The 16982-nt window shown below is 34.9% G+C and overlaps 1 protein-coding gene across 7 annotated transcripts in view; it reads right to left on the bottom strand.

Moving 5' to 3' along the window:
• The window catches only part of LOC150085668 (polycomb group RING finger protein 1-like), a 276634-nt gene that overhangs the window by 162355 nt on the left and 97297 nt on the right, over positions 1-16982 (bottom strand). For 5 of the 7 annotated variants that reach the window (XR_016546933.1, XM_090373434.1, XM_090373435.1 and 2 more), the window contains one exon: positions 4812-4917. Coding sequence is in view for 6 of the 7 variants with exons in the window: in XM_090373434.1 (XP_090229560.1) it covers positions 4812-4917 (106 nt within the window). In the remaining variant the exon portion in view is untranslated. The remainder of the gene's footprint in view (positions 1-4811; positions 4918-16982) is intronic. The other 2 variants (XM_090373433.1, XM_090373437.1) reach the window with 1 other exon arrangement.

The following is a 16982-nucleotide window of genomic DNA, read 5'->3' as shown; positions in this document are numbered from 1 at the left end:
TTATTAAAAGCATTTCAGGAGTAATTCTGGGGAACTTGTGTGAGTTTTCAGGAACTTCTCTGTACATGTTGATACAAGTTTTCTTACGGAATTTTGAAAATTTGTATTTATTTTGACATCACTGCTCAATGTTAGATTGAAATTACTGTCAAAAATTTTAAATCATGAAAAAAAAAAAAAAAAAACTCACCATTGCTTCTCTTTTTGATGGAGTAATATCATTTATATCTATTTATATTGATTAAATTTTGTCTACTTCTGGATCTGAATTTCAGAATTTTTTTTATTTCAGTAACCCCAAACTGCAATGGGCAAAAAATGACTGACAATAGCAAAAAATTTCTTTTCTGATTTCCATGCTACTTTCTGTTGCCATCTTTTGCAAACATGTCTAACATTACTTGGAAACAGAGAAAACCACTTTTCTTGCAGTACAAGCCACTTTTCAAACCACTTTTCTTGCAGTACAAGAAAAGTGGTTTGAAACTGTTTTCAAAAACATTAAAAACACACCCACAGTCCACACAATGAAAGTATTATGTATGTTGAGAATGAATGCATGTATATATACACTCAGTGATCTGAATAATGACCACCCCATCCTTAATGGACTATGCCACAGAGCTTGCAGTATAAAAAACCAAACAGCTTTTTACACTGGAATGGTAATTTGCATCTGGTCGTGCAAGTCAAAGTGATAAAGTAGCAGTTATGGGATGTAGTAAAAATATCATGGAGTTTCAAAGGGCATAATTGTGGGAGCTTATGGTGTTTGGTGCTTCCATATTGGAAATGACATGTCTTGTTGGTTGCTCACAGCCTACTGTGGGTAAGGTGTACAAATAATGACTCCTGCCAACAGAACTGTAAAGGATTATGCAAGGTGGATGTTTGTGGCGAACAAAGGGTGCAGTACAGTGACCTGCTGTTGAGCCCATATGTTGTATGGGCTCAACAGCATGTCACTGTGCGGCAGTTGACATTGCGATACAATATGGAGAATGCAAAAACAATATCCTAAATGAGGATATGCTGCACACTCAGACATATGGGGTTCTGCAGTAGACGACCCAAGAGACACCCTCTCCTCGCTGCTGATTGTCATCGACAGAGAATGCTGTGGTGCCAACAACACATTGCTTGGACACCTGAGGGCTAGAAACAAGTGTGCTGGTCAGATGAGTCCAAATACTGGTGCAACATGCCAAAGGATGCTTTTGTGTGTGTGTGTGTGTGTTGATGAGTCAACAACAACAACACAAGTCCATGGACTTGTGTTGTTGACTCATTGTGCATGGTGCCAACTATCCAGGCAGGTAGTGGTGGTGGAGGAGGTTGCTTAATATGGGACATGTTTTTCCAGCAAAAACTAAGACACCTGGTGTGTATGGACCGTTTTACTGGTCAGGTCTACTGACAGCTCTTAGGAGATTGTGTGCACCCTGGCATGTTGAATTTTTTTGGGGGTCATTGGGCCCACCCTGTACATGAGTGGTTCGGCAAACACAGTGAAGATATCATTGATCTTGATTGGCCTCCAAATTTGGCTGACCTCAATCCAATTCAATACCTGTGTGTTTGTGAAAAGGAAGTGAGGCATATGGACCACTCAACTGTCATCAATTCTAAGACTGTGTAAAGCCTTTCAGGCACTTTTAATATCAGAATAAGAATATTTTCATTATTTACTCTTTTATTGTAATCCACTGTGATTTTAATAACAAAAGTTTATTACTGTCAAAAGTTTCATTATTGCGAAAGTAAATTTTGCTGCTCTAAATGAGCAATCCCTGCTCATTTGAACGACCCCATTGGCAAGTCTCCTCATGGTATGTGGTGGTGCAGTTCATTAAGAATTATTATATGTCTACATGGTGTCACAAGCTTGCTAATCAAAACAAGATATTCCAATTGAAGAAAAGAATTTCTGACTGTTTTCTAATTTACAAAAGTATCTAATGTGAATCCTCTATGATCCCAACATAAATCTCGGCTGTGTAGGGGAAGCTGTAATTTTCTAGATACCACATATGTCTGTGGTTAACCATTTTCTTCAAAATCTTGCTGTGGTTCAGAAAATAGGTCTGTAACAAGTTTCAAAAAAGCAGCAACTGTAGTGTGGTGCCAATGATTTGGGAAGCAGTTTTATGTAGAGATTCTACTGCTATGGAGGAGGAAAAGGAGGAGTTGCTAGAAAGTTTCACTTGTTCACTTAATCATTGGGTAATGAACATTTTCTGTCTGAAGTCGGTGTTCAAATACTGATAGCACTAATTTATGTACTGTGTACGGTTGGTTGGTAATACCAATCATCCCAATTCTATACAAAAATTACCTTGTGGTTTTCTTTTTCTGGCTTATATTTCTGAAAATTTTGAGGATATGATATTGCTCATTCCCTCATAAGTCTTAACAATGAACATTTGCAATGCTCTGACCTGCCAATTTATAATTAGGAGAGGGTTTTCATTACATTTACCAATTATTTTCATTTGATATGAAGTCATGGTATGATTAATTTCTGAGACAACCCATAATAGGCTTTTTTACTATATCTCCCTATATGACTGACCCTTCTTCTCAATATCTCCATCTCTATATTTCTATTCAATGATTTTGGCAGTGGCTGGATTACAGTGGAAGTCTTATTTATTTTATTTTTTTTCCCTTTTTGGCTATAAGGCAATTCTTGTTCCATCAGGTTTTAGGATGAATTAGTAGTTTCATAGATGTTTCAAATATAACGTAATAGCAACACAGTAATTTCTTAGTAACAATACCTGACTGCCTCATCTGGTATGGAGACTGCTGAGGTGTCTACAAATCATGTGTTGCCATAGTTTAGTATATTTCATAATCTGCTTTCTCAAGCTTCTATTCTTTTTTTTTTTTTTTTTTTTGTATTTCTGGTATGGAAATTGGAAGTTTTTTATTGTAGCTTGATTGTGATGAGAAGTACTGTAGCTTGATTGTCACTGTGGAGAGTGTCAGCAAAGGCATGCCACATGACCATAGGGAGAATGCCAAAAAAAAAAAAAAATAATAAATACAGGCAGTTCCTGCTTTACAAGTTCCCAGGTTTACAAGTTAGTTTTTTTTTTTCAAGTATTAACAAAATTGAAAATATGAACATTAATTGCAAAAAATGAATATTAAACATTCATAAATACTACATTTCAAACCACACGTGTAGCTATACAATACAGTGCCCCACTTTTCGATATTAATCCGTTCCAGAGACACCATCGTATAGAGAAAATATCGTAATGTGAACCCAATAACACATTATTTTTTGGTAATTCGTTCCACGACCTGGGAAGTTGAAATTTTCGCTATATAACTCTCTAAAGGGTAGTTTTTATAGTGTAAATTGTATTAGTTACTGATTCATCATTAATGCACTACACTTTCAACATTATCATATGTTCCGTTATAAGAACAAATTTTGAATGGCTTTGTGATATTTTTCTAAAGCACATTTCTGGAGGTCACGACCATAAAACAATAAAAACAATTTGCACTTTCCAATTTATTGGGCTTTTCTGTTACTGCAAGCAATTATAAACTGGTAGTAAACTCGATCTTATTGCATTTGCCAAAATACTGATAGCTGGAATTGTGTGGTTTTTTATGTTATGGTAAAATGTGTTTCCCCTTTACTGAAATCTTCAATTGTATAAAAAACATAAATAAATTTTCAGAATCTTCTCTTTATTCCTTTTTTTTAAGCTTCATAAACTTGAAGCTTAAAAAAAAGCTTCAAGCCACGCAAATCGTGTTAGTTGCAATTTGTGTGTTCCATTAAAAAATGCTTTTGCATGCTATTGAAATTTATAAAGAAAAGAGAAGATTATCCTGGAAACAAATGCCTCTTGAAGCATTTTTGAAGAAGATGACTCCTTGTAGAACAAACCAATGAGTGCCGAGAGCCAATAATGAGTGATCAATGAGCGTGCATTTAGCAGATGATGATGATGAAGAATAAATATTCTTTAACATTTGTAAGTCATAAATAATTTCTTTATTATTATAATTTTCTTAATTTTACAAGCTGTTTTCATTGGATAAATCAATCATTGTTTAAACAAACTAATTAGCTAACTAATTTCATTATTGATAACATAATCCATATTTTTAACATTGTCTATGGGAAATAAATTCCCGATTTATGGGTGTGCACTAGGAACGAATTAACTCATAAAGTTGGGAACTACCTGTATATGTAATCGCTGCCGTAACTGAGTGGTCAGGTGCGAGGGTACATAAGTACAAGAGCTATGAGTGACTGGGGGGTTCAAGCCCATGACTGCTAAATACAGTGCTGTTCCTTGTATTCTTTGATCTTGTGAACTCCAATGACCATATGGTCATTCTGGAGTACAAAGAAAAAATTTTTTATTTTTTTAAAATTTAATTGTGGTATCAGTGCCTGATAGAGGTGGATATGTGTGGGCAATCCACCACAAAGAATATCGTTGTTGTCTAAAATTTGATTGGTTTGTTCATCACCTATGGTTCATAAAATTGCCATTTATATAATAAGGTGTGATGACAGCCAAACTGAACAAATAATTTGTTCATATTTCCGTTAACTTGTTCATTACAAAAAAATAAATTAAAAAATTTATCATTTATTAATATCTGTGCTTAATTATATAAAGTGATTATTTCGAATACACATATAGATGAAATAAATATCCAGTATGGTAATAAAGCATATTTAAAGAAGATTGAAGGGTGGTCAATACCTAATTATTATTCAGTAGTCACTGTAGTACAATGAATTTTAACTTTTATATTGTCTAATTTACCTCAGTGGTTCTAAACATAAATGGATTAATTCATCATGAACGTATAGATGTTGAGTAGATAATCCATTTTCTTCGAACTCCTCTTGATCTTTGTTCCCAGCATCTGCTAAGCAAATAAAAGAATTCAAAGTTCAGATTTTACAGTTGAAGTAATAACAATAATCTACTTCAAAAGCTCTCATAAAAGATGTTCATTTTACTTCTGATGAACCTCTTATTCTGTAAATTAAGTCTACTATAAATTTATTCAAATTCATGCTTGCCATCTTTTAGAAATCAGAATTTGTAAATTTTTTTAATACTGATCTACCTTTTGTAATGAAACTGCCAAAAAAGCATTTAAAAAATGTTTATACATATTATTAATAATAATAATGTGCCATTCAAAAATCAATTACATGTCCAATGCAATAAATCACATTAAAGTTATTTATTTTAGCATTAGCAGTGGAAAATTATGCAAGGAAGCAAGCTTATACAGCATCAGACAAAAAAAAAAAAAGAACACCTCTCATTTCACCTATTCATTCCCTCCAATAGCTTGTCCAGTTCTTCGTTGAATTTATTTCGGCTATCAACTTCCACAATAACAGATGGAAGTTTGTTCCAGCAATCAACCATCCACTGGCTAAAGGCAAACTTCCACACACATCTATTCTGCAATCATCCTTCCTCAATTTGAATTTGTGCCCTCTCACATGTGTGGTCTTACCAAGAGGAAGAATCCCATCAGACTTGAACTTGCTCAATCCATTCAAAGCATTAAACACCTCAATGAGATCACCTCACAGGTGCCCTTTTGTTCATTATTCTGAAAATACTGTTTTCGTTCTTTAAACATTTGGTTCAATTACATAATATTGGCTACTGAAAATTTTTACATTGCTAGACCTTATTATATATGTCATTTTGAAATTGCATACTTTGCTATTACATCAAAACTTTGAAGTGAACTGACAAGCAAGATATATTTTAGAATGTGTAAAACATTTATTCACTCTGCATCACGTATTTTAAATAGTGATTTGCTATGTAGTGTGCCACACACAGCATATTTTTTTAAGATGACTCTAAACAAAAGATATATATACAGTACAAAGGTACAATTTAATAATCATGCAGTAAATGATGCATAGTTGCTCATGATAATGTAAGTAACTCGTCATTATCAGCACGTATTTTATAGTATGCCAGTTATTAAAAAAAATCAGGCATTGACTTTTCAATGTATCACTGATTTTGTGAAATCATTTTAAAGTATATCATTAGCTGTTTGGTAGTGCCAATTCACTTTTGTAGCTTCCTTGAGTGCTTTGGTCAGGTAGCACACACAAAGACATCTTCCTTGGCTAGATAATGTCCTGTTCTAGATAGGTCATGAAACATTTCACATTTCGCGCATTTTTGTAGGCTGTGATGTGCCCCCTTTGGTTAATCGGTTCATTTGGAGAATCGCCCCCTTTCGGTTCTCCCGTGAGCCACAGTACTACTGCTACTTTGTGCTCGCTACTTATTATATACCATACAATTAAAAAACTTTATCTGGGGACAGCGGCGAAGTAGCCGGAGTGGCACACAAGAAAAGAAAACATAAAAGAAAGAATTGGTTTGGTTTGAATTTTATTGGCACATTAGCAACTAAGGCTATAATGCGCCAAGACCAGGTAATATCTAAAAATTTTACATCTCAGTGACCTAATTAATTAGGCCACCATGTCCAGATCTAAAAACAAAAAAACATAAATAAATAACGACATATAAATTTTAAATACGATTAAAAGTAAAAGGAAGAAAAAAACGCATGTTATTGTACTGTAAAAACTGATATGATCTTTTAGATTTTTCCAAATTCTTATCATACAAATTGTTGTCACATCATTCCAGGCTCTTGAAACATTGCATATTCCATCAAGGATATTAAAGAGCTAGAGAGGTAAATTATAATTTAATCCTTTGGATAAAAGTGAAATCTGGTCCTGTGATAGCATATATGAGGAAAGATTTGTCACCTGTTGATGTGTAGGAATGTTGCACATTTTCTTCGTATAAACTATCTCAAGACCAGATTTCACTTTTATCCAAAGGATTAAATTATAATTTACCACCTTGCAAGCTACCTAAAAAACAGTTCGTAATAGATATTGAATTTGGACTTTGTGATGTTCCACAAAAAGATTTATTTATTCAACAAGTTAACCAAGTGGTGAATAACAACAAAGAAACGAGACTTCTTAAGTTGAACAGACATGAAAGTTCAGCTTTACATGAACTTTGGATAAATAAAGGCATTATTATTCAGAGAACAGATAAAGGAGATACAGTTGTAAAACTGATTATATAAATAAGTTAGATTCAATTATATCATATACTTCCACTTATCTTCAAGTAGCCCGGCACTTTTTATCAATTTGGTCAATCAGCACAAAAAAACATTCACCACGTATCAAAAAAATGACTACATTACTATGTCTCAGTTAAAGGAATTGAAGGCCAGAATATACAATATTCCTGCACTTTTTGGTCAGGTAAAATTGCACAAGACCAGTTTTCTATTCGGCCCATTGTTTCTTACAGAAACTTGCCATTTTTCTCCTTAGGCACATATGTATGTAGTATTATAAAACCGTTCAGAAAGGCAATACAATATGGGATAAAAAAACTATGATACATTATTTAATAACCTTAAGTACTATAGATTTGGTGATAATGATAATTTATTCTCACTGGATGCTACTTCAGTATATACAAATGTAAACATTGAATTGACATTAGATATTCTTTGGAATATGTTAAATAATAACTCTATACCAATTAATTATACAAAGCTTCCTATTAAAGAAATTTTTCACTTAATTAAACTCTTAGTTGAAGCCAACTATATCACCCTTCAAGACCAAGTATACAAACAAATTTTTGATTTGGCAATGGGATTGAGTCTAAGTGGCTTAACATTGGAAGTCTATCTCTGAACGACTGATCGTATACATTTGACACCTTTACTACTCCATATCACATACTATGGGAGGTATTTAGATGATGTTCTTGTTATTACTGATAGTAGCACTATCCAAGACATTCGTTTAATAATATTCATCCCAGACTCAATTTTACATTGGAAAGGGAAAATATAGGTACTAAGTCATTAAATTTTCTAAATTTCATGCTTACTCGGACTTGAATAAAATCCAATTTAACATCTATCATAAACCAACAAACACCGGAATGCTTCTGCATTATAAAAGCTATAACCCGTTCACCTACAAAAGGACTATTATTTTTAATCAATTTCTCAATGCCTATAAATATTCAATGACTGAATCTGCTTTAGACTCAAAAAATACAGATATTAATCAGAGATTCTTAAACATGGGTTACCCCCTTGCTACTATAAACTGAATTAGGGTATAAGCTAAGGATAGGATACAAAAAACTACAACAACCAACAATAGTAGCATAAAAAAATACTTTATTTCTGTCCCATACGTTGAACAGTGGCACAAACAGCTTAACATATTCTTCAAAGATACTGAATTTAAGATTGTGGCCAGACCAATATGGAAATTACATGCTATACTGAACAACCGTTCAGTTCTTTCCTCTTTTGCAACACAAATAAATGACCTGGTATACAACATTTCTTGCAGTGATTGTGACTCGTCTTACCAAGGATCTATGTGATTCCCCCTGAATTTTTGGGTTAAATGGCATGCGTCCTCAGTTTGTGATTCTCGTTCAGCAGCGTCAGAATTAGCCTTTTATGCCATCAATGAAAAACTTACATTTTTATTCAACAAGGCCAAAATACTTAGTGTCCAACGCATCATACAAGATAATTAATTGCAGAAACCGTTGAAATTAAATTACATGAGAACTTCGTGAACGTTTGCCACATCTAATCTCCGATTTCTGGTCTTTTACGCGCGTGCATGAAGACTAATAATCTCTATTTAAAATTCATGTTTACACATACTCGGTAATTTTCATTCCTGTGATCACGACATACGGTCCAAAAACCGTTGTCAGCTTCAGAAAGGAAAATCATTTTTAAAAATTTACGTTAAACTTTTTTAAACTCATTTTTAATTATTTTTTAATTGTGTTCAACTGATTTTTCAATTTATTTTTTACTGTAATCATTTTGCGTTAATGTTTAATTCATTTTAATTTCTGGAGAGTATCATACGGAAGTGGCCTACGTATCACATTGAGGTAAATTTCTCTTATTTTTTTACAAATATTGAAATCAACTTAGAACGTATTGAGTATCAGCTCTGGTTTGTACTATCAAATTAGTATTTTTATGAATATAAATCAATTAAATGCAATACGGTACTGTATAAAATAACCAAATTAAATTTAATTAAATAAAAAAATAAATTCTGTACATTTACTTTGATATGTTCCAAGCCCAAACAGAACGTTTTTGTAAGCACCATTGTAAGGCCCCTTCATTGAAATTTTTTGACAGTGGCATAATGCAGAGATTTCACTTCTTTGATGAAGTTCCTGGTTGAGGATCTCTCCTTTTTTTTTTGAAGAAAGAGTGCAATTTTGGCTTTCGAGATTTCCTCTTTCTTTCTTTAAGAATCTCAGAATAAGATCCAATGGATGCAATTACACTTCTTTTCACTTTCACACTTTGCTCCCAGTCGTAGTCGATCTCATAGAGCTCATCAGTAAGGGTCTCGATGGCTGAAAGGATGTACTGCAGATCGCTTGTACTTGTAGATTTTAGAGGAGGCTCTTCATCTTTTTATCCCCTTTCTCCTCCTCCTCCTCCTGTTGGCTTAGTTCTTTAGCTAATTCTCACAACTCTTCATTGGAAAGCTGCTGTCCATGGCTATCCAACAACTGTGTTACATTTTCAGTTGCGACTTTGTCCAATCCTATCTCTTGTGCTAGCCTGCTAACATCTTCAACAATGTTCTCCACTGGCTCTAATCCTGTGAAGTCATAAATTGGGGGAGAAGTTTGTGCCACACTCCAAACAGTTCACTGACACTTCCTCCCAAGCGGCACTGATGTTATTAATGCCCTTCAAAATGTCAAATGAGTGCCGATAAATCTTGATAGATTTGCCTGATCTGTACAAAACTCTTGTCATTTCCATGAAGGTTTGGCAGAGGTAACAGGCTTCAAAAGTTGCTATTACACCCTGGTCAATTGGTTGCATAACTGAAGTGGGGTTTGATGGCTGGTATTTGTTATACAGAGATGTTCTGATTTCAGAAAGGTTCGCAGGATGGTCAGGGGCATTGTCCCTGGTGTCTGTGAATTATACCAATATTGGTTTAAATTTTAAAGTGCAAGAGACATTTGCACCGAGCAGAAGCATTAGCCTATCTTTTGCCTCCTTGAAACCTGGTGCAGACTGCTTTGCACAGGCAATGAAGGTTTGTGATTTCTTTCAATAAAGCCCAGTCTCTTAAACATTAAAAACGACATCAGGTAAATAATTAACCCCCTCTGCAGCTGCCTTGCCGTTTGCACTTGACGCCTTGCCACTTAATTTCACACAGCATCATTTACTTCGAGATTTAAATCACATGAACCATCCCTTGCTACCTAAAAATGTCTCATCATCACCCTCTTTTTTTTAAGATATGCAAAAATTGACTTTGCCTTATTAGTAATAACAAATTGTGTCAACGGAATATTTTTTCATTTAAGTCATCCAATCACAATGACAATAATTTCTCTATTTTTCCTAAAAGTTTACTTCTGCTATAACTCACTTGCTGTTGTTATTTGGTTTATAGGAGCATTAGCAACTAAGGCCATATTGCTCCGGGGATATGCAGTGGTCATTCTCTGACCTATCCACATCCTCTGTATTTGGTGGTCATGGGCTCGAACCCCGGTCTAATCAAGAAGCGTGTGCTACGCACTGCTGCTCCTGCCCACCTGGCTATGGAGGCACCAACTCATTTGCATTGCACTTACTATCGTAGCATGTTGCATTGATTGTTTCATTTTATCTGCATTTTTCATTATGGTACTCACAGTCGATGGAGGCAATTTCACACTTCTACACCGAGGGCTACTGCTGTTTGGTGTAATTCTGTTTTAAACTTTCACATAAATATTATTTTCCCTTTTATGCATATGAAATGTAGATCTTGGCCTTCTTCAATAATGTTTTCAAACAGATTGATACACTTGTTTGCAACAATCAACTAATAAGCGTGAACTTTAATAAATTATGAAGGAAAATAAAAGGTCTACAGCAAAATTTCATCATTATCTATGTTGATAAGGCACCTAACAACTTTCCTATTTTCTGCAAAAGCTCTCATTTTAATATTACAGGAGGAGAAAGTACTACAAAGTACTACACTAGTAAGACTTTTGCGGATTTATTGGATGATTGTTTTCTGCAGCAGCATGTTCAAGAGGCAACCAGAGAGGGTAATACTCTTGATCTGGTTATCAGCAGTGATCATTCGTGTATTAAGAATTTGCAGATAAAGGAACCACTAGGTGGCAGTGATCACAGTGTACTGATGTGGGATTTACTTAAAGATATAATTACCATCAGGGGTAAAGGAAAGTTTTTGCTTCTGTAAAGTTGAGTACAGTGGTCTCAGACAGTTTTTAAATTCTGTACAGTGGGATCAACTGACGACATTACCAACAGTAAATTCTAAGTGAGAAGCATTCAAGGAATTAATCGTGGAAGCTACTCAAAGTTTCATACCTGTTAAGAAATATTGTTCAAGGTTTAGGCCTAAATGGTTATCAAATGAACTAATGAGACTCGTGATGAGAGAAGAAAAATGCATGGGATGCATATAAATTATCAAGTGACTCGGAAACCTATGGCAGATATAAGCCAGTCTGTAATCAGGTCACAAAGGAGGTTAGGCAGGTGAAGGCAGATTATGAGAAATCTTTGGCAAAGGATGCTAAGAAAAACAGCAAGGATTTCTTTACTTATATAAACTCTAAAAGGAAGGGGATGAATCTGATTGGTCCACTTGATATCGATGGTTCGACTGTTGATGATCCTGCTCAGATAGCAAACAAACTGAATGAGTATTTTGCATCTACATTCACACATGAAAAGCCATTAAGGTTTGAAAATGCCACAAGGTTAATCAAATTGTAGCAGGGTGCTTAATGATTTTGTAATAACTGAGAGCAAAGTGGAGGAGAAATTGTTGAAGTTAAACATAAGAAAGGCACCTGGGGTGGATGGGATCTATCCAGTTATATTAAAGGAGGCGGCAAAGCAACTAAGCAAACCCTTAGCAATAATTATGAGAGCATCCTTGGACTCAGGGGAGGTCCCCATGGACTGGAGATGTGCAAATGTATCCCCAATTCACAAAGGGGGATCGAAGGGTGACACGAGTAATTACAAACCAGTTCATTTAACTTCTGTTCCGGGTAAAATAATGGAGTCACTGGTTAAAGATGCATTACAGGATCATCTAGACAAGACTGCAGCAATAATTCAGACACAGCATGAGTTTGTTAAGGGAAAGTCTTGTCCAACAAATTTGATAGGATATTATGATGTGGTTACAAAAGAACTGGATGCAAAAAATAATTTTGATATCATATATTTGGATTTCAGGAAAGCTTTTGACACTGTTGCGCATGGAAGACTACTGTACAGATTGGAGCAGAATGGTATTAAGGGTAAGTTGCTACAATGGATAAAAGGATGGTTGAGTGGGAGAAGACAGAGGATGGTAATCAATGCGTGCTGCTCTTCGTGGACTAATGTTATTAGTGGAGTCCCACAGGGTTCGGTGTTGGGTCCACTGTTGTTTTGTATATTTATCAATGATATTGATGAAGGTATATCAGGCTTAGTGTCAAAGTTTGCAGATGATACAAAGGTTGGCAGGGTTGTTAATGACAGTAATGGCAGTGTGCTACTGCAACAGGATCTAGAAAATTTGGGCAGATGGGCTAAGAAGTTGCAACCGAAGTTTAACCTTGACAAATGCAAAGTACTGCATATGGGTAGAAGTAACCCCAGAGAAACATACCAACTGTGTGGTACTACACTTAAGGTGGTAGAAAGTGAAAAAGACCTGGGAGTAATTGTGCAGTCAGATATGAAGTTTTCTGAGCAATGCAGACAGGCTGTCAGGGTAGGTCACTGGGTTTTGTCAATGACATATAGGAATTTTGCTAGCAGGGAAAAGGAGGTGATTGTCCTTCTGTATAAGGCAATGGTCAGGTCATGCCTTGAGTACTGCATACAGTTCCGGAGGCCTCATTTTAGGAAGGATGTAGATTTGCTTGAGCGTGTACAGAGAAGGGCAACAAGATTGGTGAGGGAAATGAAGGAATCCTCTTACCAAGAGAGGCTTAAGTTCAAATTGCAGTGGCTGGAGACTAGGCACCTGCATGGTGATCTGATTGAGGTGTATAAGGCCTTGAATGAGTTGAGCACGCTGAATTCTGATGGGATCCTTCCACTTGTTCAGATTACGAAGCTAAGGGGGCATAAATTAAAATTAAGAAAAGACAGATATAGAATAGATGTGCGGAAATTTGACTTTAGCCAGCGGGTGGTTAATTGCTGAAGCAAACTTCCATCTGTCGTTGTGGAAGTTGATAGGTTAAATAAATTTAAGGAGGAACTGGACAGGCATTTGGAGGGAATGGCATGATTTTTTTTTTTTTTTTTTTGACTGATGCTGCAGAAGCTCATACACTTGCTTTCTTGCATCACATGCCACTACTTCTACTACTACCTTGCTCTTTCTAAAATTTTTTTTTTCCAGTTATGTTTTTTTCCAGTGCCGATATGTAAACATGTTTATTCTTCCACAATGTCGATACTGTTGAAGAGGATAAACTTTTTACACACTTCAACATTTTTTGCACAACATTTTAGCACAAATAATTTCGACTTTTTCCGGAATTGAGAGAGACTTTCTTTTGTTAGTAGACATGTTCCCGAAGGAAGGGTTCGTTTCTAACTGATTTTACTTTAAAATGACAATAAAGTGATTTGCATACAAAGTTCTTAGAAGTTCCAAAATAAATTTATGCTTCAGTGAATACAAGACAATCTGTAAATAGGGTAATGAGATAAGTGAAACACCAATGCCCTATTGTATAGCCTCCATCCACGAAAGTACAAGGTCATAAACCGGCTACTAATCTTATGCGGGTGATCATAAAAGCTAAGTCGCCCTTTTCATTTTTGTTTATTGCAATTGGGTTTTTTCAACTACCTGAGCAATTAAGAATGTTTGCATAGTTACTAAAATTTGTACGGTATATCCATGTAGTATACACTCGTTATAACAGTGAGTGATTGTATGGGAATACACGTGAATTAAATCATTATGGCTTTTTGCTCATTACAGCCACAATCTTGTTCAGGTTTGTCTGCAATCGATTGATATTGATTGCAGACAAACAATACCAATTTGTTATATCAAACAATATCAAACACTATCAATACAGGTAGTTCTCGACTTTACGAGTTAATTCGTTCCTAGGTCACGCTCGTAAAGCAAAATCTCGTAAAGCGAGAATTTATTTCCTATAGACGTAAGGTTAAAAATAGGGATTACGTTCTCAACAATGAAATTAGTTAGCTAATTAGTTTACGTTTAAACAATGATTGATTTATCAAAAGAAATGAAAATGTAGCCTGTAAAATCAAGCAAATTATAATAATAGAGAAATTATTTACGACTTACAAATGTTAAAGAATGTTTATTCTTCATCATCATCGACTAAATGCACACTCGTTGATCAATTATTATTGGCTCGGCATTCGTTGGTTTGTTGCACAAGGAGTCATCTTCTTCAGAAATGTTTCAAGAAGCATTTGTTTCCAAGATAATCTCCTTTAATTATAAATTTCACGATTGCATGCATAAGCATTTTTTAATGGCACACACAAATTGCAACTAACACGATTTGCATGGAGTAACAAGTTTACAAAGCTTAAAAAAAAAGGAATGAAGAAGATTCTAAAAATTTCTTTTTTACACGATTAAAGATTTCATTGAAGGGAAAACACGTTTCACCAACGTAAAAAACCACACAATTCTAGCTATCAGTATTTTTGCAAATGCAAGAAGATCAAGTTTACTACCAGTTTATAATTGCTTGCAGTAATAGTAAAGCCCAACAAACAGGAAAGTGCAAATTGTTTTTATTGTTTTATGGTCGTGACCTCCAGAAATGTGCTTTAGAAAAATATCACAAAGGCGTTTAAAATTTATTCATATAATGGAACATACAATAACAATGAAAGTGTAGCGCATTTTAATGATTTGAATTGGTAACTAATACAATTTACAAACCATGCTCACGACCTTTTATATGGCTTAATTATACAGCGAAATATTCAACTTCCGAGATCTTGAAACGAATTACCAAAAAACAATGTGTTATTGGGTTCACATTACGATATTTTAACAATACGATGGTGTCTCTGGAACTGATTAATATTGTAAAGCGGGGTACACTGTATTATCTAGCTACACACGTGGTTTGGAATGCAGTATTTATGAATGTTTAACATTCATTTTTTGCAATTAATGTTCATATTTTCGACTTTGTTGATACTTGATGCTTGGGAAAAAAACTCGTAAACTCGGGAACTCGTAAAGCGAGAACTGCCTGTACATTCATTGATACTTATGCCATCCATATCTAGTGAAACATTGTTGTTTCACCCTTCCCTTCTAGTTTTATCACAAGCAAAGAATTCTTTGTGAATTTTGTTTACATTCTTAGCCAAAGACTTGTAATCTGCCTCAGCTTGCCTAACTCCCTTAGTGACTAGTTGTTTAAGGGGCTGAGACATGGGTGCTAAGAAAAAATAATACTAGAACTGAAACCTCTGAAATATGCATGTGGAGGAGGGTTGAAAGGATGAAATGAAAAGATAGTTAGAAATTAGTATGTATTGGGAAAGGTAGGAGAAAACAAATATATGATAAGGGCTTTAAGGAAAAGAAAGAAAAACTGGAATGGATATGCGATGGAGAGAAAGAGTTTAATGCTAGGCTTGCCAGCCAATTTTACTGGAGCATATAAACTATGTATGAACCCTGGGAAATCTTTACTCATAATATTACAAAAAACCTCCATTTATTGTAAGTTAAATGAAATTATACCTATTATTTTATGCTTTTAAACTTTTAAAGTTCTAATTTTTCAGCAGACATAGCATACTTTCCACAAAAGTTTTTTTTTTGCATTGAACAGAAATAAAGTATTTATTTAAAAAAAAAAAAAAAAATACATTTTATCTTCTGAAATATACGCCATTTTTTTTTTTATTAATGTTTATACTTTTAATTTGAACTTTTAACTTGTGTGCAGGCAATGACTGCATTTTTCTCACATATTGAATACTTCTCTGCTACCTCCTGTGCCATTCTACTGTAGGCAGTTGAAGAGAGTAAGGAGAGTGAATACATTTTAAGTGGCTCAGGCATGCTAACTGAAAGGGATTAACATCAGGTGTCTGGTAGACAAAATTTTTGGTTAAATTTCATTGCAGTAATTTTGTGAAATGAATTTCTATATTTTGTAAATTTAATCCTTAACTTTTCAAAAATAGTTCTGGAAAGTTAAATTCCTCCCAGTAACTTCAGTAGCTTAATTTAACTTCACCAGTGGATAAAGTTTTGGTGTACAGTTTAATTTCTGTAGTATGAGGGGTGATCATCTAATTCGTGGACTGGTGCAAGATTTTATGTTTACCACACAAACTTTCCATAACTGCCACTAGAGATGCTCTGCCTGATTGCTACTGAGTAGACTCTGTGTGCACATGCCAATACTTGTAGAGCTAGTGTTGCACGAAAAGTTTTTTTTAACCATGTGTCACTGACGATCGTTTTTAAGCAAGTATCAGGTCGACATACAGATTGAACAGCGATATGTGATTCATTATTGTGTCAAATGGGGCTTAAATGCATCAGAAAAATTTAAAGAGATGAATGAAGCTTAGGTAATGAGTGTCTTGGTAGGATGGCCAAATTCCAGTGTGAAATGGTTTCTCCATCAAGACAATGCCAGTCCCCATACAATCAATATTGTGCAGGCAGTATCGCTGCCATGGGTGCCAAGGTTCTGCCACATCCTCCTTATTCAGCGGACTTAGACCCATGTGATTTCTTCTTGTTTCCACATCTGAAGAAAGCTCTGAAAGGCAAGTGTTTTGCATTCGACACA

The sequence above is a fragment of the Mastigoproctus giganteus genome, chromosome 5 (assembly GCF_048544385.1).
Source record: "Mastigoproctus giganteus isolate SK-2022 chromosome 5, ASM4854438v1, whole genome shotgun sequence".
NCBI classification, from domain to species: domain Eukaryota; kingdom Metazoa; phylum Arthropoda; class Arachnida; order Uropygi; family Thelyphonidae; genus Mastigoproctus; species Mastigoproctus giganteus.
This window is presented reverse-complemented; position numbering and strand designations above follow the sequence as displayed.